This window comes from Hydra vulgaris, chromosome 12 (assembly GCF_038396675.1).
Source record: "Hydra vulgaris chromosome 12, alternate assembly HydraT2T_AEP".
NCBI classification, from domain to species: Eukaryota; Metazoa; Cnidaria; class Hydrozoa; order Anthoathecata; family Hydridae; genus Hydra; species Hydra vulgaris.
The window spans coordinates 8033760-8059824 of record NC_088931.1 but is presented as its reverse complement, the minus strand read 5'-3'; the positions used below and the strand labels follow the sequence as shown (position 1 = coordinate 8059824).

The window sequence follows — 26065 nt, the reverse complement described above, 5'->3', positions numbered from 1 at the left end:
TTATCTGATAAAAACTTTACCTAAAGGACAACCATATAATTCCATGCGCAATGCAATAGAATCAGTGCTTCCGTGGTTTGTAACCTTAAGTCGCACAATATCTGTAATAATATTCAAATCATTTCTAACAACATCAATAGGACCTGTGTTAGCCTTAAAAGTCTAAAAATTAAAAAATTTGCTAATGTATATGTATATGTATGTATGTATGTATATATATATATATATATATATATATATATATATATATATATATATATATATATATATATATATATATATATATATATATATATATATATATGTATATGTATATATATATATTTATATATATATGTATATATATATATGTATATATATATATATGTATATATATATGTATAAATATATACTTATATATATATATATATATATATATATATATATATATATATATATAATATATATATATATATATATATAAACTTTTTAGATTTGATAAATATCAATTTATCATTATAAATTTGATATTTATCAAATCTAAAAAGTTTTAATTAAAAATCAACTTATCAGTAATAAATTTTTTTTTAAGGTTTCTAAAGATACCTTTGGATATTCTTTCCATGTGTTCATATCATTATAATAAATATTAAAGTTAGAAACAAACTCTTGAATATTTTCATCATAATGCCCCTGGGTAGCAATTCCAGTGATTCTTGTAAGTTTCCCCAGTTTAATTTCTATAATTTCATCTCTTTTACCAGCCAAAGGTTGCCAGAAAGCAATTTTCTTATCACCTTCAGGTACATTTTGCAACCGAGCTAAATGACCATATGCTTGATCTTTCACTGACATTCCTTTAATATCTGTATTTGGAATTCTTTTATCTCCCATACCCAATGGAGCAACACAGTCTTAATAAAATATTTTGAAATTAAAAAAAAAAAACTTAAAACAAACTAATTTATAGAAACTGAAAAAAAAAATCTAATAAGAATATATACTTGAAAAATAAAGATCATCATTATAGCTTGTTATAGGAGCTGATTCATCAATAACCGGTGATGCTGATAACATGGTGCATCCTCTATCTTTATTAATTATAAAAGAATGACATCCAGCAGTCTCTGCACACTGTTTTGAACATTCTTCAGATGTGAATGTTGGTTGTTGTATTGCAAGTTTGTCATTTTTAAGAATGTTATCAGCAAACTTCATGTTTTTTAAATATTGAAATTCTCTCAGTGTACTTTGGTCTAAATAAAAACAGAGCATTTTATTAAAATAATATAGATTTTGTAAAAATTAAAAAAAATAAAACATTTAATACTTGATTTTGTAAAAACATTTTTCAGAAAATAAGGGGAGTAACAAGACAAATGAAAACTTTGTTTTTATTTCTATCTCTTTAATGTGTATTTATGTAAGAGATCTATCAAAACAAAAATACATTTAATAAATCTCCTACATACACCCAAATTTTTAACCTTATTCAATTAAATCTCATATTTAGTGTTGTATCACTTTACAAATCTCCTGTTTATTGATCAAAATTGCATTCTGGAATGACCTTCTGAACTTTTGTCTCATATAACTTGAGTATTTATTTAAGCATCTTAAATAGCTTTTTTTGTTTTGTTTTTTGTAAAAATTTTTTGTACAGGACTTATTTGCTTCAAATCATATGAACACGTTTTTTCAAAGATAGGGTAATATGACTTTTTTGGAAGATAGAAAGAAAAAATCATTTTAATTGATAAACTTTTTTTATATAAGTTGTAATATGAAAATTTTTTTTATAGATTAACTTTTTATATAAAAATTAACTTTGTTGATTGAGTTTTGTAAATTAACATTGTTAATTTTTATTGTTTCCATTATAAACTTATAAAAATCCATAACAAACAGTAGATTAAGATTGATCAAAGCAGAAACTCAGAAATCAAAATCAAAATAAAGTCAACATAAGCCTTTCTCAATGTCATCACCTCATTTGAAAACTACTCTCAATATTGCGAAAACAGAGGTAAAGCTACCGGTAGTGAAGCCTCATGGTGGTGGCATAGCCCTATACATTAGAAAAGACTTGAACTTTTTAAAATTTATTGCAAAGAGTTATTCAAATCAAAAAAATTTTAAAACTTGAACTCAAACCACAATGAGTAAATTGCAAAACATTAATCATAGAATGTATCTGTAGTTTAACTGACTCAATCAGAAATATTTTAAAAATATAAGTTAGTAATTTTTGGAACTTGTTTTTTTAAGTTGTTAAAACAATAATTGAACCACCATTGGGCTCCACCACTAGCACCAACAATTGAACCACAACTGGGCTCTTTTTTTTTTTTTAATAACTAAAATAAGTCCTATTACAATGTACATTCAAAGCTAAATATATCTAAATATTATAAATATTCTCTAAATATTTAGTCAACCTGAAATGGGACAATTTTTTCAATGACAAAGATGTTGATCATATGCAAGAAATATTATTTGCTGATATTGATAAATTTATAAATATCTAAGTATTAGTTATTCTATTAGATGCTAATATGATGATTGGTAAAATGTAAAGAAAAGTAACAACAGTATTAGCTGATTATAAAATTAATAAGTTTGAACCAAATAAAACAACATTGTCAATACTGATCAAGCTTCGGTTACCTGTCTGTAAACAAGAGCAACTATATTTAATAAAAAACTGTGTCTATAAAGACATCTTGTAATTTTTCTCAAATTCATTTATCAGACCTCCTCCTAACCATTGATAATTAGCTAAGATAAAAATACAAATTCCAAAGAATAAAATACAAACTCTAAAGAAAAAAATATATATATATTTTCTGAGATGAAACATTAAACACAAATAACCAAAAAGTAATAAAGAAGAAAAAACAATAAAAGCACCAAAAAATTTTTTAATGGAAATGTATGACCCTCCCCCCCCCTATTGTTTTTGATACATGCTTGTAATCGTCTTGGCATTGATTCAATTTTTTTAATCAAAGTTTTCAACCTTGATTGGTATTTCAAGTCACAGTTTTGATATTGAGCACTTTGTAATTTAGTTATTTACTAGTTATTTGCTTTTTAAGTAGTTGATAGTCCATCCAGCTTCATAAATTTCAAAAAAAAGCTTCAATCAGGTTTTAGACAGGTGATCCTGCTGGCAAAAGCATGAGTCAAATATTTTTTTCAAAGAATTAATGATTGACTGCTGTATGATATGGAGCATTGCCTTATTGAAATAACCAGCTTTGATCTTAAACAAATTGCAACTAGGGTTAAAAGCACTTTTGTCTTAAACAAATTGCAACTAGGGTTAAAAGCACTTTTGTCTTAAACAAATTGCAACTAGGGTTAAAAGCACTTTTGTCTTAAACAAATTGCAACTAGGGGTAAAAGCAATTTCCAAAATGCCACAATACCAATAATGAATCAAGTTATCTTTGTAGATTTTATGACAATTAATTCCTGAGCCTGATATGCATATGCCAATACAACCATCACCTTTTTGAATACCACTATGTATTTACTGCATCAAATATTTCTATGCATTTGAAATGAACAAATCTCTTGTATCTTCTGTTGACAGTTTCAAAATTAGACTCATCACTAAAGATAATCATCACTAAAGATAGCCATCACTAAAGGTAGTCATCCCTAAAGATAGTCATCCCTAAAGATAGTCGTAACTAAAGATAGTCATCACTAAAGATAGTCATCACTAAAGATAGTCATCACTAAAAATAGTCATCACTAAAGATAGTCATTCCTAAAGATAGTCATCCCTAAGGATAGTCATCCCTAAAGATAGTCGTAACTAAAGATAGTCATTACTAAAGATAGTCATCACTAAAGATAGTCATCACTAAAGATAGTCATCACTAAAGATAGTCATCTCTAAAGATAAAGATAGTCATCACTAAATATAGTCATCACTAAAGTCATTTTTTTTTGCTGTTCCATTGAATAATTAAAATACTTTATTTTTTTATTTTTTGGCGTGTTTTTTTGGCCAACACAGCTTTTCTTACAGCATAAAACAAATCTCTTTCTTATGAAATAAGTTACTTATTGTTGTATGACTCGCTGTTTTTTCTACAAAGTATTGGTTTCCGCATTTAAAGCTGATACTCCTACTTTTTGGTTGGGTATGTAAAGGATGTTTTTGTTGCATGCTAATAGTTTTTTGGATATCCAACACAGAGTCATTTCCAGTAAATAACTAACTTTTATTGTTCTATTCAAAAATATTGAAGTGTATGCTGATTTTTTAATTACTCACTATTATCTCATGCATTACAATGATTTCATTCATCACTCATGCATTCTAATGACTTGCCAATTTTCAAATTTCAATAAGATATTGATTTTGAAGACAGCTCCTTTACCCTTAAGTTTGTATCAGTTGAAAAATGATAAAATTTAAAAGATCTATCAATTAACAATAGTTAGTTTCTTAAAAAAAGTTAAACATTTTAAAAAAACAAGTGTTTATTATTCTGCATCTTTGAACTTGCTAATTAGTTTTGAATCATCCACATAATTTTAAACCATTTACATGAGATGCAGTTGACATTTTATTTAAATTTAAAATTACCAATGATGCCAACCCAATTTTTGGACAAGCCTGAGATGAGGGACTGCGTCAAAAGCCTTCACAAAGTCCAAAAAAAAAGAAATTGACTAAATAACCATAGGCTAAGTTATTACAAGATAAAATTTAAAGATTCAGAAAGATTTGTGATGCATGACTAACTCTTCACAAATCTATGTTAACTAGTCAAAACAGCTTTTTCATCATACGTTTCATGACATATGATGAAAAATAATTTTATTTTGCCGAAAAAGGCAGTTTCCAAAATGTAATTTACTTCTTTTTTTTAAAAAGAGGGCCTGATCTCTTAGAGTATGGTATGAGAAATAATGAAAAGTATTTATATATTGAGCATCTTCCTGTTATATATGATTTGTATGTTAGGTTTAAAAAAAATACAAATACAAATATTTGTATGTTGGGTTTTAAAAAAATACAAATACAAATAAATGTATGTTGGGTTTAAAAAAATACAAAGATTTTTATAATACAATATTGATAAAATGGTTTATAAATAGAAGAATGAAAACAACACTTTAACAAATGTCCATTTGAAAAAAATTTTTAACTTACTTTAGTGTTAAAATAAAAAAATAAAAAAATAAAAAATCCTCTAGGTTTTTTCAAAAAACAAACACTGTAAAAAATACATTTCAATCAAATACAAATGCAAATATTTAAGAAATTTCTTAATCAAATACAATACCAATACAAATATGTCAATTCAGCCCATAACTACCAAATACAATTTAAAATACAAATATGTATTTGAATTTAACCCTGATTATCTCATGTAAATTATCTAATGACATTATTAATCTGGGATTAGATAAATGAGATGAAAACTTCTTAAATGTTTTCTTACCTGTTAACTACTGTTGTCACTTGTGCTATCAAAGTACAATTAAATATGCTTAATTTAAATTTCTAATTATATTTTTATAACTATAAACCATCATGTTATTATATGGAAATAAATTTCTAACAACTTACAGTTGCAGGCTAAAGATGGGGAGGTTTTTACAACAGCCCCATGTGATTGAGAATTAAAGTCACTCCACGCAATAACATTTCCAATGGCATGAAAACATTTAGTAGCCATATTGTAAACTTCTTTTTCTTCTAATTGATAATCCCAAACATTAAGCTGACTTAGGTCACCATAAAAGGACTCTGCAGGTGTAAACCCTGCTCCAAATTCATCTTGCTCTTCTCCAATAACGAATATTCCACCTTTAGGAATCTTCTTTCCTTGTTCAATTGGAATACTACCTCTAAAATTAAACAAAAAAGAGTTTTTAGATAATAAATAAATTAAGAAAACTTAATAAAAAGTCCAAAAAATTAGACTTATTTATTGGATGTCTTTATTGCAACAGATAATTACACCTATTCATAGCAACAGATGATTACACCTCTTGTTCAACTAATTTTTATCCTATTGTCATTATACATATTGTATTTGATAACTATAATTATTTTATTATCATCATCATTATTATTATTATTATTATTATTGTTATTATTGTTATTATTATTATTATTATTATTATTATTATTATTATTATTATTATTATTATTATTATATATACTTTATATTGTGTGTCAATATAATATTGTGTGTCAATACTTTATATTGTGTGTCATATTATCTGACAGTATAGTGTCTTTTATACTTTTTTTTTTCTGTACACAAGAGTGGAGACTTTATGGAATTTCATAATTTATTATTTCATTAAATATTATTTATAAAATTTGGTTTTATAAACAATAGCCTCTTAATCATAAACTTCATTCATTCTCATATTATATTCTCATATTATAAAACTTTTTTACTATCATACTTGCTGCTTTATGCGCTAAACTCAATTTAGTAAAATGGCTAAAAAATTTATATTTGTCCCTAAAATCTCAATTTAGCAAGTGGTTGGCTTTTATATCAGTTGTCATCCAAAGTACAATACAGAAATAATTTTAGTTGTTAGTATATATCAAGCACACACCAAATTGTGCTCTCAAATAAAATTTAATATCAATGCTGATAAGTTATCAGTATTGATATCATTTTTTATTGTGTTTTTTAATTAATTTAGTTTTAATAAGTTATGTTTTTAATTTAGTAAAATTTTATTAATTTTGTGATGAGACATTAGTTACCAAATAATTTATATAATAATAAGTTTAATTAATTTAATACATAATAAAATAATTTAATTCATAAAAATAAAACATAACATAAAGCATAAACTTACATTGATCAATAACACAAAAACATTGAATACATAAAATAACCTTTTTTGAAGACTTCCATCTTTATATGAAGTAAGTAAACCAGAGCTACTACTCCATGTTACTACAATGTGATGCCATTTTCCATCGTTTGCGCCAAATCCTAAACTCTGACTTTGATTGTTTATAAAGATAATAAAATTTGTATAATCAGTTATAACTAACGCATTATCATCCACAACACCATTTTCAAGTTTAACTGCATATGAAAGCGGAGTACCAAACTTTTCTTTATTAGAGGTACGCATCCAAAATGCAATGCTGAAACTAGATAAATCTTTTCTGCCATGAACAGATGAGAAAGAAGGTGACAAGGTTGATTGAAAAGAAAGATCAAAGTCTTCTGTCTCCCCTACACAAATTAAAAGTTTAAAACTAATATATATATATATATATATATATGTATATATATATATATATATATATATATATATATATATATATATATATATATATATATATATATATATATATATATATATATATATATATATATATATATATATACACACACACACACATATATATATGTATATATACATATATATATATATATATGTATATATACATATATATATGTATATATGTATATATATATATATATATATAAATATGTATATCAGATATATATATATATATATCAGATATATATATATATATATAAATATATATATCAGATATATATATATATCAGATATATATATATAAATATACATATCAGATATATATATATATATATCAGATATATACATATATATATATATATATATATATCTATATATATATAGGTATATATGTATATATACATATATATATGTATATATATATACATATATGCATATATATATATATAAATATATATATCAGATATATATATATATATATATCAGATATATACATATATATATATATATATATATATATATATATATATATATATATATATATATATATATATATATATATATGTATATATATATAGGTATATATGTATATATACATATATATATGTATATATATATACATATATGTATATATATATATATATATATATATATGTATGTATATATATATATGTATACATATATGTATATATCAGTCTGATATATATACATATGGATATATATATATATATATATATATATATATATATATATATATATATATATATTTAAACAACTATAAAAAGTATTCTACACAATAGTGTGTGTTCAATGTTCTTAAAAGAACAGAGCAATTATATATTTCTGATGAATCTTTGTTGATGAAACACAGTGTTGAATGGAAAAAATTTTTGTTTAATGATTTTCTACTAATATATGTATATATACATATATATATATATATATATATATATATATATATATATATATATATATATATATATATATATGTATGTATATATATACGTATATATATATATATATATATATCAGTCTGATATTAATATATATATATATATATATGTATGTATATATATATATATATATATATATATATATATATATATATATATATATATATATATATATATATATATATATCAGACGTGGACAGGCGTGCGATTGCATTCTATTCCTGACCACGCATTTGTTTCTTTTGTGCGACAACTTAATCATGGCTTTTTAGATTTTTGAAAACGTTTAAAAAACTCGCATAATAAAGTATAAGGTAATAAAGCAAGAAATTTGTAATCTTAATTTATAAACAAAGATGACTATCAATGTGTTTCAATAAACTTTTTATAAACAACGCTGTAAGTTAATTTCATCGAAAACATTCCAAAGTCTTTTTTCTTTTGCTGTTTTGTAAACTTTCTAATTAAATGTTTTTTTACTAACCTAAGCACTTCTTATAAAATTTACAAATTTTAACGATTGTTATTAATAAAAAGCATTATACATTAATTAACAAAGAATATTATTAAAAAATTATATTTCATTTAAAAGTTTGTGCATTTTATTACTATGTTTGAATGCAATTTTATTATTTATTTTATAAACAACTACAATTTTAACGAAATATTGTTTCTTCAATAATTCTTTTAAAAGAATACATAAAGTTAATAGTCCAATTTCGAAGTAGAAGTGAAATCATCGTTGCTCTAATTATACCAGTCTATGAATTTCCTAATCCTAACCCTTATCATATTTGTTTTTTAAATGCACAGGTTATTTTCTTGAGAAAAAAAGTTACGCCACTGCTTATTCCAATAAACTTTATAAAAAAATAAAAGAATAAATTTTTAAGATTTATAAACAAAAATAATAGTTAATTAAATAATATTAATTTGAAATTAAAAAACTTTCTAAATAAAAGCTCATATTAAAATACTCAAACTCGAAACTCACACCGACCAGAGCGCTCGCATTAAATATCATCTTTGATAAGTCTTAATTGTGTAAATTAAAATACAACACAAAAATAAAAAGACGTCAAAGGCTATAGTCCCTGGTGTCGAATAAGGATTGTAAAAATTTCTTTGAATGCTGGCACTTTGATACTATTTCATATATTTTATTTAGTAAGTTTTCTCCTTTATATGACAATATATGAAATTTCTCTCAGAGACAAAGGTTGCAAACTTTAAATGCTTGATTGTAGGGCTTACATTGTGCTATTATTTTCTATGTAACAACAGGTTTTATATTTTTCGATTTTTCCATATTTCTTTAGAAAGTTCAGTGTCATTTTTATATTTGGGTACATTGAAAGATTTAAGATGGTAATAAGAAATAAACTTTATCTTTGAATTGAGGTTCTCCAGAATTTACAAATTTGCTTGGTATCTCCAGAATTGGCTTGGTATACGCTGTTGTTAGGAAGGCATTGGTTATTTTACGGACAAATTTTTTTGTCTATGCAGTTGCATTTTTTTGATGTTTTATTTTTTTGATGTTTTATCGCTTTGTAAAATTTTATTGTTATGTGCATTTATTAAAGACTTGACATTAGGCATGCAACTATAGGTAACTTTAATATAGTTTCGATAAAAAATTTTATGAAGCCTGTGTCCTACTGGAAAGTGTTGGTCAATTAAAGCTAAAAAGCAATTTCCAATTTTAGTTTCAACATTTTTGCTAAAATTGTCAATTATCTTGATGTAGCATTAAACCTGATTGACAGTTCTTATCAACCATATTGTAAACCTAATAACCAACTTTTGTATGTTCATTCTGACTCAAACCATCCACCTAATATAATAAAAGAGATCCCTTGCACTATTGAGTTAAGATTATCGACAATGGCAGTAAATGAAACTATTTTCAATGATTCCATTCTTCCATATGAAGAGGCTTTACGTAAATCAGGACACAATTCAAAACTCACTTACCAACTGCAAATAAATATATATATATATATCTATATATGCATTTTGAAACGAACAAAACAAGGCAGTGGTTAAATAGGCATTTGGGCCTGTATGAGTGCATATGGAGTTGGCATTTTTCATTTATTCGATGGTAGACTCAACAAAGAAAGGTACATCGAAATTTTGGAAAACTCGCTTATTCCTAGCATTGATTTATGGCAGTTGCAAGATGGACTTATTTTCCAGCAAGATAATGCGCCGTGTCATAAAGCGCATGTTGTTAGCGATTGGTTCAATTCTAATAAAATTCAAGTGCTTCCATGGCCTGCCAATAGTCCAGACTTGAATCCAATAGAGAACTTATGGTCGTGGCTTGATCACAAGCTTGGTAAAGAACAACTTTACAATTTGAAGATTTGAAATCTTTTATCTCTCATCATTTGAAAAATGTGCCTGATGAAGTAATCAAAACTTTAATGAATTCAATGCCAGAACGAGTACAAGAGTGCTTTAAAACAAATGGAGGAACAACACGTTTCTAAATTATTATTTTATTGCTTTTTGAAATATTTTTGAAACTGGTCTTAAAATTTTGTCCAATTTTTTTTCCCATTTATATTTTTACTATACTAGTCAGTTTTTTAATTTTTTAACATTATTTTGTCAAAAAATTATAAATTCTTTTATAATAAATATAAAATACAATAAAAATTCTTTCTAAAAATGTTTTCCTTATTTTGATACCTTTTTCTAAAATAAAATTAAACTAAGGTAAAAAAAGAGTGGTCTTTAATTTTTGGCCACCGCTGTATATGTATATATATATATATATATATATATATATATATATATATATATATATATATATATATATATATATATATATATATATATATATATGTACAGTGGTGGCCAAAAGTCCTGGAACATCATATTTTATGTTATGAAATCAATATATTTGTGTGAAAAACAATTTATTAGTAAATTTTTTTATTTTTTTCAATAAAATAAGTGTTTATAACAATTTTAAAGATGATGCACATACATGATAAAAGTTCAATATTTAATGGAAGCATAGTTATTGTCAATTACCATTTGGATACGTTTTGGCATGCTGTTAACAAGTTTTGTACAATAGTCTGGTGTAATTTCATGGATCCACACTGATTTGATTGCTTCAACTAAATCATTATAGGATCTAGGCTTTTTGGCAGCAACTTTTACTTTCATAATATGCCAACAATTTTCAATAACATTAAGATCTGGTGATGACCCAGGCCAATTTTCAAGGGTTTGAATTCCTTCATCAGCAAACCACTTCTTTACAATTTTGGCTGTGTGGCATGGTGCACCATCCTGTTGGAAATAAGTGCAGTTCAAGATCTGCATGAAAGGTGGCAACTTCTCCTTCATAACATCAACTTAGACATTGCTGTTTATTGTGGTATTCTTGGGCATTATCCATAATGGCCCAGGTTCTTCGGCAGAAATAGCACCACAAACCATACACAGAACACAAGACACAGGAGCCTTGACACTGCTAACTGTATATTTTGGCATATATCTACAGTTTTTTGGTCTTCTTACAAAGTTGTTTGTAACATTAAATTTTTTAATACATGTTTTATCAGAAAAAAGAACTTTAGACCAATGTTCTCCAGTCCAATTTTTGTAGCGCTGACAAAATGTTTTTCGATCTTTTAGGTTTTTTAATGATAAAAAAGGTTTTTTTGCTGGCTTGCACGCCTTCATTTTGAAATCAACCAAAAGCCTTCTTCTAACTGTTTGGTCACTTACTTTTTTCTCAATAAAAATTTCATTTGAAGTCTCGTGTGCAGATAGCCGTGGATTTGCATGACTGATCCGGCCAATAAGTTTGTCAGTTCTTGAGGTGGTTGCTCTGGGCCTGTCTGATCTCATCTTTGAAGTAAAATTTAATTGGGGCTCTTCTTTATGCCTTTTTAAAGTTCTACTTACAGTTGATAATGAACAACCAAGCTTTTCAGATATTTCTCTTTGAACTCAACCTTGTTCATATAATGCAGCAATAATTCCTCTTTTTTTAGGTGAAAATTCTGGCATAATATAGCTGATAAATTGCTTATGAATAATAAAAAACAATAATAAATTGCGCAATATACAAATATGTAACTATAAACATATTGCTATGTAAAAACAAAAGCATCAAACTTTCAAAATTTATACTTTAGATCAAAAATAAATGTATATATACATATATTGGTACAGAGCATATATCGATATCAGTGCTTTGTTTCGGGAGGTTACCTATCTCCGATCTGAAGTAAAGCAATTTACAATATTTCAAAATAAAATATTGTAAATTGTTTTACAATATTTAAAGACATTTAATGAGTGCAATGAGCAATAAAGAACCTTCTAGTACTAAATTCCAAAATGATCCTAGCAGTTCTATTAGCCTTGGTGTAATTGATAATACTGAAAATCCTTCTTCTACTAGTGATAAACCTATTAAATTTACAGAACAACCACTGATGTCAGATATTGTTAAGAAGTGCGTACATAATCTACCTGTAACCAAAAAAGCTGTCCATTCAAAAAAACACATATTAGGTACATCAGACTTCAACAATAGACTTAAACCAATCTCTTTAGATAAACTGCCCAAGCATGATATTGATATATTTGTCTCAAGATTAGATCCTTCTACAACAGAAAATAAGGTAATCGATTGCACTTATGATATTTTAAAAATTGATAATGATGACTCTGTTAAGTGTAAAAAATTAAAATCCAAATTTAGTGGTTATTCCTCGTATTATATATCTGTATCTGTAGATTCCTCCCAGTTAAAAATTAAAGTTGTTTGTTTAATGTCTACTGGTCAAAGCTTGGCCTAAGGGTCTACTGGTACGAAGATATTTTAAACCCAAAAATGGCGAATAGAAACAATATATCCTTTTGTACATTTAACTGTCGTTCTTTTAAAAAGAGTATTTTTGCAATTAAAGAATTATGTCTTACATATAATTTTGTTTTATTACAAGAGCATTGGTTATTACCTAATGAGCTTGAATTATTACACAATGTACATCCTGACTTTTATGGTACTGGTATATCAGCAGTAAACATATCATCTAATATATTAATTGGTAGACCCTTTGGAGGGACTGCTATCCTTTATCAAAAAAATTTGGCAAATGATATTACAATCATTGAATCTTTAGAATCAAGAACCACTTGTTTAAAAGTATCTGCCAATATAGGGTCAATTTTGCTAATAAGTGTGTACATGCCAACGAATTATAATGACAAACATTGTCATTATAATTATATGGATATATGCTCAAAAATAAAATCACTTATACTGGAAACTGTTGCTGTGAACATAGTTATTGCTGGCGATTTTAACTGTTATAATGGGTCAAGATTCTATGAAGAATTTTCTAATCTTGTTTTAGAAAATAAACTGATTAAATCTGATATAAATCGCCTTGACAATATCTGTATATATGTAAGTGACAATGGTGATATTTCTTCGTGGTTGGACCACATTCTATGCAATCCAATTATTTATAATCTAATTATATCTATTTCGGTTTTAAATGACATTATTGCATCAGACCATAAACCATTAGCGTTTCTGATCTCTTGCTCATTAGCAAACTCATCCAAATTATATAATCACTAGTGATGCCGATGGATAGGAAAAGGCCGATACCGATGCCGATACCGATGAATTAACTAATTATTAAAGTTTTGAAGATATAAAGCCATAGAGCTTTAAATTAGGTAAATTTTTTCATGGAATCTGTACTGGTAAACAAATACTTGGACCCAAATAAATAAACTTGCCTGTAAACAAAATCAAAATAAACAATTTTTCTAAAAATTCTAAGCGATGCATAAAGTTTAGATTATTTATTATTTAATAATTATCAAAAAGCAGGATAAAAGTATTAAAATGCCATCAGATACCGATTCCGATTGTACAAAAAGTGGCCGATTAAGCCGATGCCAATGCCGATTAATTGGTACATCACTAATAATCACAAACCTTATTTTAATATGACAACTAGATCTCCTAACTGGCAAATTTGTGACAAAACTACCTTAACACTTAATGCAGAAAAAGTAGATTCTTTATTAAAATCCGTACATGTACCCCTCTATCTACTTACTGAAAATATTCCAAATGGCTACAATACAACTCACGATATTGATTTATTCTATAACAACATCATAACTACTATGCAATCTTCTGTATCTGATACCCTACCTCATTGTAATTTTAAACATAAAAACCATGAATGTATTACTCCAGGTTGGAATAACTATGTTAAAGATAAACACCACATTGCAAGAGATGCCTTCAAGCATTGGATTTTTCAAGGAAAGAAGAAACAGGGTGACATTTTTAAAAACATGAAGAGCTCTCGTGCTACTTTTAAATTAGCTCTTAGATATTGTAGACATCATAATGAACAAATTCAAGCGGATTTATGTGCAAAAAATATGAACAAGACAGACTCGAGAAAGTTCTGGAATAATGTGTGAAAGATCAGTAACAGTAATGCAGCGAACTTTGTTGCAGGGGTTGGAGGTGCCACAGGTGATAGTCATATTGCTAATATGTGAAAAGAACACTTTCAAAATTTGTATAATTCAACTAACAATGAAAAATATTACCTCAGTTTCGTAAAGAAAATGGAATTTTCCACAGAAAACTCTGATATCATCCACTGCAGTAAAAACTCACAAAACTAGGAAAAGCAGCTGGACCTGATAACTTTTGTATGGAATCTTTTATGTATGGTGGAAGTAGATTGCAGTTTTTTATTAGTATTTTTTTTTATTTATGCATTAAATTTGGTTATTTACCATCCACGTTTTGTGAGACCACGATTATTCCACTAGTAAAATCTAAAATGGCTTATTTAACAGATGTGAACAACTATAGAGCCATAGCTGTGTCCTCTGCTTTTTTTGAGATATAAAATTTTTGAGTCCTTTATTGCAGAAAGTCAATTTGTACAACATTAATAAAAATGATGATTACCAATTTGGCTTTAAACAAAATCACTCAACAACGCCATGCTCAAACTATTTTAAAAAGACTGTGCAACATTACACATCTAGAGGAAGCCATGTATTTGCTTGCTTCATAGACTTTATTAAAGCATTTGACAGTGTCAATTACTGGCTGTTGTTCAAAAAATTATTAGATACTAGTCAGCCCAAAAAACTTGTTTGTTTGCTTGCATTTTTGTATAGTAATCAACAAATGTCTGTTCGATGGCAGAAAACAAAATCAAACAGTATTGGAAATGGGAATGGGGTTCGCCAAGGTAGTATATTGTCACCACTTCTATTTAACTTTTACATACAAGATTTGATTTCATCAATACCAAACCTTCGTATTGGATGTAATATAGGTGGTATATTCATAAACGTGTTGGCCTACGCTGATGATATGGTTCTAATTGCACCTTCTTGGTTTTCTCTTCAAAAACTAATTAGCTTATGATACTACAAATAAGGAATCTTCTTTAATTAACATGTCCTTTAATACCAAGAAAACTGTATGTATGGTGTTTAATCCAACTCAAAAATCAAAAGTTATATCAAACTCCTTCCCAGAATTATGTGTGTCAGGGTGTGAAATTGCTTTTGTTGAATCTTTTAAATACCTTGGTCATATAATTAAAAATGACCTTACTGATGATCTTGATATAATCAAAGAGGTGAAGGGCCTTTACACACGTACAAATATCTTAATTAGTTGCTTTCATTTATGCTCTACCAAAGTGAAGGTTAAACTGTTTAAAGCATATTGCATTTGTTTATATGGTGTTCCTTTGTGGCAAAATTATAATGATAAAACAATGGCACGCCTTCAGTATTGCTACAACAAATGTGCTAAAATGTTTTTCGGATACAACAAATATATAATAGTATATCTTACTTGCTTTTAGAGCTCAGATTACCATCTTTTCATACAATTATCTTAAACTATAGATATGCTTTTCGTAAACAGTTGATGGCTTGTACCTTGGTGAATCACTCTATGCATTCACTTAATCAAAGTTTAAAATAATACTTTTCTTTTAAAAACTATGGACCTGGCATTTAATTTGTACATGCCTGTTGTCTGAAATATATTTTGTTTATTTATATATATATATAATTAATTAATGTTATAAATAACTTTTAACTGTTGATCTTTTCTAAAGGTTTCATATTATGCAAAATTTTAGGCTTTAAATAAAATAAAAAATTAATTTTAAATTAAATTAATTTGTGTAATTAAGTAATTAAATTTTTTTGTGCAACTTTTTGGAAAAAATAAATGTTTACACCATTTAAAAATAATATATATAACACTTTTTAATAATTTAAATAAAATTTGTTCATTTATTAGATTTGTCCATTCATTAAAACAATTGTTAGAAGTAATTAGTAAAAATGTTTTTGCGTAACTTTAATAAAACATTTCAAAAGATAAATTTTTAAGTAATTTATTTTGAACGCAATAAAAACGTAATAAAAAGTAATTTTCGCTTTGAGTTTTATTTTAGTGCTTATATATTTCCATTTTCTTAAGGAATTGTTTTCTTTTTTTGTTTTGTTTTTTTTAATTTTCTTCTGATTTAAAGTTTAAGTTTAGCGTTTCTTTTTTCAACGCATTTCTAAAATGTTTAAAAATCATCTAAACATCTTAACAGTTGTGGTCAAGTTCTCAAAAAATAAAGTCATTTGTGTGCAATAGCACACAAATGATTTTATTTTTTGACAACTTGTCCATGATAAGTCAAGCAATAGCACTCGATGGCATGCCATTCCTGTCCTAGCCTGATGGTCATTTTAAAATACACAATCCACTTGCTATACTACATAAAAGATGGTTCATAATAAATTTTGTGCAATTAATATCATCAAAATGAATGTCATTGAAACTAATGTCATCAAAATGCTTGACAATTTATAAAGTACATTTAAAAAAATTTATTGAAGCAAATCATTAGTATAATTAAAAAATCTACTTTGATTTTCAGAAAGTAAAATATTCAACTTTTTTGAGATTCAAATAATCTATAAAAAACTGGATGATTAGTGAAATAAAATAAAAGCACCTCTAAACAATTGTATTGGCAACACCACAAACTGCAGAAGAGTCTAAGTATAATTTTTTTTATCTATTGTAAGCTATTTTTATCTATTATAAGCCTTGCTAGCTCTCTTTTATAAGTTTTTTAAATCTTATTTTACTTCCATAACTAATTCCCTATTTTCAATAGTATGAATTAAAATTTATAACAATTTCAATAAATAGAGAAAATACTTTTATCGCATTGTTTTCCTGAAAATCCTGGAGCACACAAGCAATTTATATCGTTACTGATCGATTGGCAAACTCCGCCATTATGGCATTTTTTATAAGCACACATGTTAAACTTATGTTGGCATTGTTCACCATGATATCCTGGAGCACATTCGCATACAAATCCAGTTTTCTTATCATGACAAAGTCCATTATTTTGACAAGGTCCAGAATCACAAAAGTTCCATTTGTTCTAAAAAAAATGTTACTGTATATAATCTTATATTATCATGTTGTATACATATGCTTACATCATTTTACATATTGTATTTTTACTTATAAGCACTACATATGCCTACATCATTTTACATATTGTATTTTATACTTTACATATGCTTATATTATCAGATACTGTATATAATCTTATATTATCATGTTGTATACATATGCTTACATCATTTTACATATTGTATTTTTACTTATAAGCACTACTTCTCTTTCTGATGATGACTGATTTAATAAGAATAATATAACAAGATTATATTATTCTTATTAAATCAGTCATCATCAGAAAGAGAAGTAAAGCTAATCAAAAGCAGCAAAAAGTCAATCAAAAGCAGCAAAACACTGATGGTACACATAAACTGTAATTACAAAAACTACTTGATTGGTTGCACCTGGTATATCAAGTATAAAACTATCATAAGTTGTTACCTGACAAGTTTCCCCAGTATAGCCTTTTAAACAATGACACTTAAAATCATTACCAATTGGTTCACAAAACCCAACACCAGAACATGGATCAGGGTAACATGGGTCAACCTTCCCTTCACAAAATTCTCCAACAAATAAATCATTGCAAACACACTTTGTTTTCTGATCAGCAAGATCAATGCATCTGCCATTTTTGCCACAGTGGTTGATTGTACATTTTTTCAATACCTGGCCACAATTGTCACCCCCAGTTCCTGGTCTACATATGCATTTATAAGATTGAAACTAAAGATGAATGTAATTATTTTGATTGTAAATTTAAAAAAAAAATTTTAAAAATTTGTTTTTTTTCTACAAATAACATTACTTTATCCAAACAGGTTCCATTGTTAATACAAGGCTGAAGCTGGCACTCATCCACTTCTTTTTCACAAGTTTCTCCCCAGAACCCTTTTTGGCATTCACAACGAAAGTCATCCCGTAAATCAATACAATGTCCTCCATTAAGACATGGAGAACTTGAACAGTCATTTATATCTGAAAAAGAAAATGAAACATTTAAAAAAAGGAGAAAAAAATTAATTAAATATATTTAAAAAAAGATTTAGAAAAAGATCATCTTATTTAGGTTATGGCACAAAAACTTTTATCTTGCAATATTTAAAATATCTTTTAAGTGGTTTAATAAATGATCAAATTGATGTTTTAAAAATTGCACATGATTGTTACAAAAGTTTGAATGCCAGTTACATAAAATATACTCATTATTTATAAATAAAATAAATTCAGATAAAATAAAAATAAAATAAAAATTTTGAGTACATGTTAAATCAAGCAACAAAATAATCATCGAAACAGACAACCAAGATAATGAAACAGACAACCGAGATAAAATTTGATTACAAAGACAACTAAGAAAAATTTTTTACTTGTTTTAATGCAAAGTTAATAAACAAAACTTAAAATTCTTAAAGTTTAACTTGAAGCTTAACTTTACTTAGGAATAAATTAAATAATGACTTTATTATTTGAAAAATGCAGCATTTATTACATTCTATTACTAATGAAAATAGAGCTTGAAAATATCGGGTTGTGCAGATAAGTATCAGGTTGTGTATTTAAATATTGCCTTGTACAATTAAGTATCAGGTAATGCAGTTAAGTACTGAGTTGTACAGTTTAGTACACAGGTCAATAAAAGTTTATTGCATTATTGTTATCCAATTTTTATTTTCAAAGTATAGGTAGTTGATTAAATTTTTTAAGATATTTCTAAAAAGCAGATTTCGAATTCATTTATAAATGATAGAGTATAGATTAAATGATTTAAATTTTAAAATATTTCAAATAAATATAGAAATTAGCTGAATATATAACTTTTATATTTTATGAGAAAATGGGGTTTTATTATATTAAAAACTATATAACATGAAAAGCATCTAGCATGAAAAGGTTAAACTAATGATAATGATAATGAACTAAATTGAGACCTGAGATCTAAGTATTAAGAAATATTTAAAATTACTTATAACAATGTAAAAAATAAACATTGATATCATTAAAAAAAAACTTTTACACAATACCATTAAACTTTTTGTTGATTTATAAAAATTTAATGTAAATTTTAGTTTTTAAAATGATTGCACACAATATCGTTTAATAAAGAATATTTCTCTGGGAATAAACTTTTTTGCTAAATGTTTTATCTGAATTAAAGCTCACCAGCCACTGTGAGCCCCAGCAGAAGTGAGATCCTTTTGAAACTCAAATGCCTCTTCCAAACAATCAGAGAGAGTTGGCTTCTTATCAAGACAAGAATAAATGGTAGTATTGTCGGCAAAAAATGTCACCTTAGATGTAAAAATTTCTGTAAGACAGTTAATGTAAATTAAAAAGAGTAAAGGCCAAGGATAGAAACTTGAGGAACCCCTGAAGTTACAGGATATCAAGAAGAGTGCTATCCACCGAGGACAACTTTTATACTACAATTGGACAGAAAGAATTCAATAACCTTAAAGATGCTGCCATATACATCATAAGAAAAAAGCTTATAGGGAGGCCTTAACCACTCTACCACTATCTAATGCATGATAAAACCTATCGGTTATAACTATTAGCAAATCAGTTGTAGAACCAGAAGATCAAAATCCATATTGATAATCAGAATGTAAATCATTAGATTCAAGATAAGAGATTAAGCGTTTATTAATTAAAGATTAAAACCTTGCTTATGATAGGAAGAAGATTAATGGGACGGTAGTTAGACGAATCAGATCATTCTCCAGAAATTTTGAAAATAGGGATAACAGATGCCGCTTCTCAGCATGCTGGAAAACAATGCCATGATAGGCACTTGTTAAATAGTTTTAAAAATATAGACGACAGCTCCGGCGAACACTTCTGCAAGACTATAACAGGTATGTTTTCTGGGCCACAAGCTGTAAAGAGTCTAAGCAGGAAATCACTTTAGATACAGAAGCTGAAGTAATACGAATGTCAAACAATGAATCAACCTGCTTGTTGGCTATATCAGGTAGAACGCAACTAGCGGAACCAAGAGATAATATTGATGAAAAGTTTTTAGCAAACAATTCAGCTTTGTCTTTAGGTGAGGTGACAAAATCTGAACCATACAAGAGAGGTGGAATAACAGATTTGCCCTTATTATTAATACTGTTAAAAATTCTCCAGAAGCACGAGAGTCTAATTTTTGAGATGAAATATGAGAATAGCAGGCTTTGGTGATAGATAAAACCTTTTTACAATATTTTCTAGCAATAGTAAACAGACGTCTGTTTTCTGGAAAATTTTTTTGCTGATAGATATTGAAGTAATGGTGTTGATTGAAAATTGCAGCAGCACAATGTGAGGACAACAATGGAGAAGAGTGAGGCTTGACTTGGAAATGTCAAGAGGGAATAAAAGATTCCATGTCAGTCTGAATCCAAAAAGTTATGTAAGAAGCACATTTGTCAGCTGGAAGACAAAAGATTTCTACCCAATCATGAAAATCATGGAAAGTGACCCAGTAAGCTTTAAGGAAATTATAAGAGATACGATGATAAGGGGATTCTGATGATGAAGAAGAATTAGGTAATAGTTTCAGGGAGATCAAACCATGATTAGAAGCACCTAAGGGTAAATGTGGAGAAAATGAGCATTGACTAGGATTAGAAACAAGACATAAGTCAAGTAAATAAGGTAAATGATTCGGGTTGTCTAAAAAGCGAATCAGAAAGTTGACTATTCGAGTTAAAGATTGAGAAAGGCAAAAGTTGTGGGCCATAATGCCTGCAGAGTCACTGACACTAGAGCCAAGCCATTCAGTGTGATGAGCATTAAAGTCACCAACAACAACGGTATTGGCTAATGGATAAAGAGAGAGGACTCGGTCAATTTGATCAGAAATAACATCAAAAAGAGTGCAATCTTGAGCAATATAGAACAAAGAGAAAGGCGATAGAGTGAAGTGGTGCTAAACGAAAGTACCTAAAAGAATAGTTGGTGGATTAAAATCTAGTTTCCCAACAAATAGGTGAAATCTTATTATGTGACTATTGGAGTCTTTATGAATTAAAGGAAGATAACCATCAACACTAAGATCACAAGATGAGACAGCCAAACTCAAATTAGTCTTTGCAGTCTGAACTTTGCAAGAGATAAGACTTAACAGAAAAAAAGTTATTTCGAAAACCACAAATATTAGGGAATGATAGGTTTAGAGAACTTGATGACGATGGTTTTTTGTATTTTATAGTTTTAACCTATCTTGAACATAAGTCTCACTTGAAATTGAAGTATGGTCTCAAACTAAAAAATTCCTCCTGAACAAATTGTAGCAGAAAAGAAACCTAAAACAATGCTTGATTTTGCGAGCTTAAATGAATTTTTTCAGTTTCTGAAATGACCAGAGACAAAATATTCATTAGAGCTACCACCAGAAATCAGTTCATTTGTGATGCAATCAAAAAAGAAAGGTATCAACCTCCAAAAATTAAGAGCAGGATAGATAAATGAAGCTCATTAATACTAATTTTCATAACAAAAAAAAAATCAAATGGTTTAGAAAATTTTTTCAAAAACTGTGAAGAGGAGAAAACTTAGTATAAATGTTGATGAGTATATAACTGTCTGCCAATACCGCTTCTTTAGAATAAATCTGCATTGTAGTGAAGAAAATAAAACATACAAATTGGGACTAGTTTGCATCTTTGGTTCATTGCTGAAGCAATGGTTGAAAAAGTATCAAATCACTTGAAGAGTTTTTCAATTGAATTTAAAAAAGATTTGTTAGGATCAACACAATTACAGTAATCAACAAGAAATATATGGAAAATGGTATTGATCGCACCTTTTGAAAGAATCTCTGAATTCACTTGTGTTCCGTAAATTTTACAATGATAAAAAATAATGCCAGAAATCAGACTATTTTGTTATGAATTCCATGAAAACAGAAAACAGCTGGATTCAGTTAATATCTGCCCAAGATGAGTATTTTCATCAAGACATTATCTCTAGACTTAACTCAACCAATAGTCTCATTGTTCTTGTAAGTCAAGATATTTTAAGTCAGAGTTTATTTCGCCTAGAAATAAACTCTGTCGCCTAGAAATAAACTCTTAAAATATCTGAATTTCATAGTTTAAGGTATTTATTTCTTAAAACAAGAAATGTATTTCTTGTTTTAAGAAATAAACTATGAAAAACGTATTTACGATTTAGATGTGCAGGAGGTTTTTATTCTAGTAATGTAAAAAAAATTTTTTTTTGTTCTGATTCACTTCCAACAAGGTTACAAGCAACCATTATTAACTTAGGAGTTACTATCAAAAAAAAAATAGAATTATAGAGCAAGGAAACGGTTGACAGAAGACTTGTTGAAAAAAATGAAAACGTTAAAAGTTGAAGGTTGTATGAGTCAGGAAAACATGAAGATGGAAGAGAGTTCCAAAGGGTTGAAAAAACTAGATGAATAAAAGTTTTTAGATCATGCAGGGCCAGATACAGTGAAAGAATGAGACTTTGCTGAAGGATGAGTCAAGCAAGAATGAGTTTTAGTAAATGGAACTAGAGATGATAGCTCCTTCAATGAGAGCACCAACCATGAGATGCAACCTTACAACTATAAATTTTATTTTATTAGTTGCTGACTTCTGCTGACTTTCTAAACAAAAATTTAAGAACAAAATCAAATATTAATGCATTTTTATTTATTTACAAAAAAAAAGAACTGTGCCTGATGTCAAAGAAAGAAAGAAATTATTTCATCTTTTAAAAAACCTTTAGCAAAATAAAAATTCTATAACATTTTTATTTCTATAACATTTCAACATTTCATACAATTTCAAAACAATTCTACAGCATTTTTACATTGTGTTGAATTTTTAAATTTCAATTGAACTTGCTTTGCATTAAATTAGTAATTTTTTTAAAAATGTTCATAAATATGAAGGAAAAAAAAATTTAAAAAAATAAAAATCCCATTGTATTTATGCGCTATTTTAATTTTATTATAATTTTATACAAAGCAATTTAGTAAAATTATTTATGTAAAGGTATAAATATATCTTCCAACAGAAAAATAATTTTGTTTAGAATAAGGTTATCACTAACCTTTAATGCGCAATCTTGAATTTTTTTAATAAATTGTGCATTTAATTATAAATCATTCAGATCAACCTTGAAAAATCTTCTAGGTTATTAGACCATGATTATTTCATAAATAATAAATTATTTTATAGATCATAGATCATTTTGTACATCATAGATTGTTTCATTAATCCTAATAGATTATGTTGAGTACCTAATTCTTAACATTTCCTGATAATAAATTTAACACAAATTTTTTAATCTGCGGTCTCAAAAACTCAAAAAAATTTTTACTATATAAAACAAAATAATTCATGTTTGAATTATAAATAACACGCAAGAAAATTACCTAAACAACTGCTCACTGAAACTGATCCAATGGATGACGTTGTTTTTAGATCAGGACACCATTCACATTTTACTTGACCGTATTTGTCTTGATATTGCCCTTTAGGACAACGTAAACAAGGTTCAACACGATTTGCTGAGTAAGTTCCTGGTAAACAGGCAGCTAAAAACAACCAATATCAAATAAATGTTTTAAAATTAATTATATAAACTGATTTAAAAGTATTTATTTTTGATTAAACTTTATTTGAAAATCTTACTTCCACAATCAAAAATTGATGTAGCTCCGAATTGTAGAGTAGTTGTTCCAGTAGGACATTTAATACATGATGTGCTTCTAGAAACATTGGTGTAAGTACCAAGGGGACATTGGTTACAGGGTGAAAATCCATTCATTGAATAATGACCAGGTGGACAAAGTTCTAAAGATAAGTACAGTATTAAAGTAACTTTTACAAGACTTAGTAAACCATTTTTCAATTAAAACACTAAAATTATAAATTGGGCTGAATTCTCTTATACAGCAACATAGTTCAACCTCCTTTATTCAAAGAGTTGATTCTCAAATACATTGGTTTCGTTTCTTTATTAAAATTTAAAAAAAAAATGTTGCAATAAAATCATGACATTTTCAACAAATAATTACATCATCATTAATCATTACATTGTCATTTTTTAATGTTTAAAGTATACTCTTTATTGATTAAAATGAACTAAAACATAAAGCATTTTTACACTCTAGGTACTTTTTACATTTTTACAGTTACTGTTACACTGTATGTACTTTTAATTAACAATTAAAATGAATTAAAACATATGGCATTTTTACACTGTTTTAATAAAATTTAAAATTAATAATTAAACCTTTAATAAACTTTTAATTAGGAAGCAAGTACTAACTTTTTTAAATTCTGTTTTAAAATGTTGGGAAAAAAATAAAAAATAATTTAAAACAATAATAATTATTTAGAAAATAACTTTTTTTTTTAAGTTTCTTTCTATATAACAATTTTAAAAAATTAACTGCTTTTAATTGAATTTGGTTTTATAAAATAACAAAGAAAAGCTTATAAATTTGTGGATACCAATTAATAAAAGTTCTATTACTACTTTGAAATATAGATAGAAAAAACAAGTTCAAGAGGTCAAGAAATTTGCAACTTCAAGTATCCTAGTTTCCTTATTACTATTTTTACTTGGCATGCAACTGTAGCTGGTTCATACAGTGTTCCTGTTGAAAATTTGTGGCTGGTGGTTAATTGAAAAATATTTTCCAATCAAGTAAAAAACATTTGATCTTATAACCTGTTTAAAATGGAAAGACAACACAAAACCAAGTTTACAATTCAATAAACTAAAATTAAGAACAGTAATTTGTAAAATAGATAATATAATTTTATTATTATTATTACCTTAAAAAAATTTTCAATTTATTCAAAAAATAAACTGTTAGATTTTTATTCTTTCTTATCTCACTTGCATGCATTTAAAAGGCATGAAATTATGATGTATTTTTTTAGAAAAAAAAGAAACGCACATATGTGTGTATGTTTGTATTTATATGTTTGTGTGTGTTAGTGTGTATATACTTAACTATTGTTTAAATTTTAAAAAAAAACTTTTTGATACTGCTTGGAGTTTCATGTCTGGTATCAATCATCAGCTATATATTTTTTAAATAAAATTAAATAACTTATAAAAAACATAAAATAAATTAATTAATAACTTAAATAAAAATAATGAAATAACGTATTACATCAAAATTAAATTAAAAAACTATTCCTTTCTCAATTTGAAGCAGGTTAAAAATAATTTTAAAACAGCAGCTTAACAGCGATCAAAAATACTTTTAATTTATGTTGAATTGTGAAAAGAGGAATTAGTTTCAGATTCAACATTTTGATTTATTTGTTAAAGACAATTTTATATT

General features: G+C 26.8%; 1 protein-coding gene across 3 annotated transcripts in view; it reads right to left on the bottom strand.

Annotated features, from left to right (window-relative positions):
- Positions 1–26065, bottom strand: part of LOC100210803 (sushi, von Willebrand factor type A, EGF and pentraxin domain-containing protein 1) — a 101665-nt gene that overhangs the window by 30445 nt on the left and 45155 nt on the right. For all 3 annotated transcript variants that reach the window (XM_065811419.1, XM_065811420.1, XM_065811421.1), the window contains 10 exons: positions 24396–24557; positions 24137–24298; positions 18566–18735; positions 18199–18483; positions 17506–17737; positions 6875–7223; positions 5576–5856; positions 984–1235; positions 586–893; positions 21–162 (listed from right to left, as the gene is read on the bottom strand). In XM_065811419.1, the coding sequence (XP_065667491.1) occupies positions 21–162; positions 586–893; positions 984–1235; positions 5576–5856; positions 6875–7223; positions 17506–17737; positions 18199–18483; positions 18566–18735; positions 24137–24298; positions 24396–24557 (2343 nt within the window). The remainder of the gene's footprint in view (positions 1–20; positions 163–585; positions 894–983; positions 1236–5575; positions 5857–6874; positions 7224–17505; positions 17738–18198; positions 18484–18565; positions 18736–24136; positions 24299–24395; positions 24558–26065) is intronic.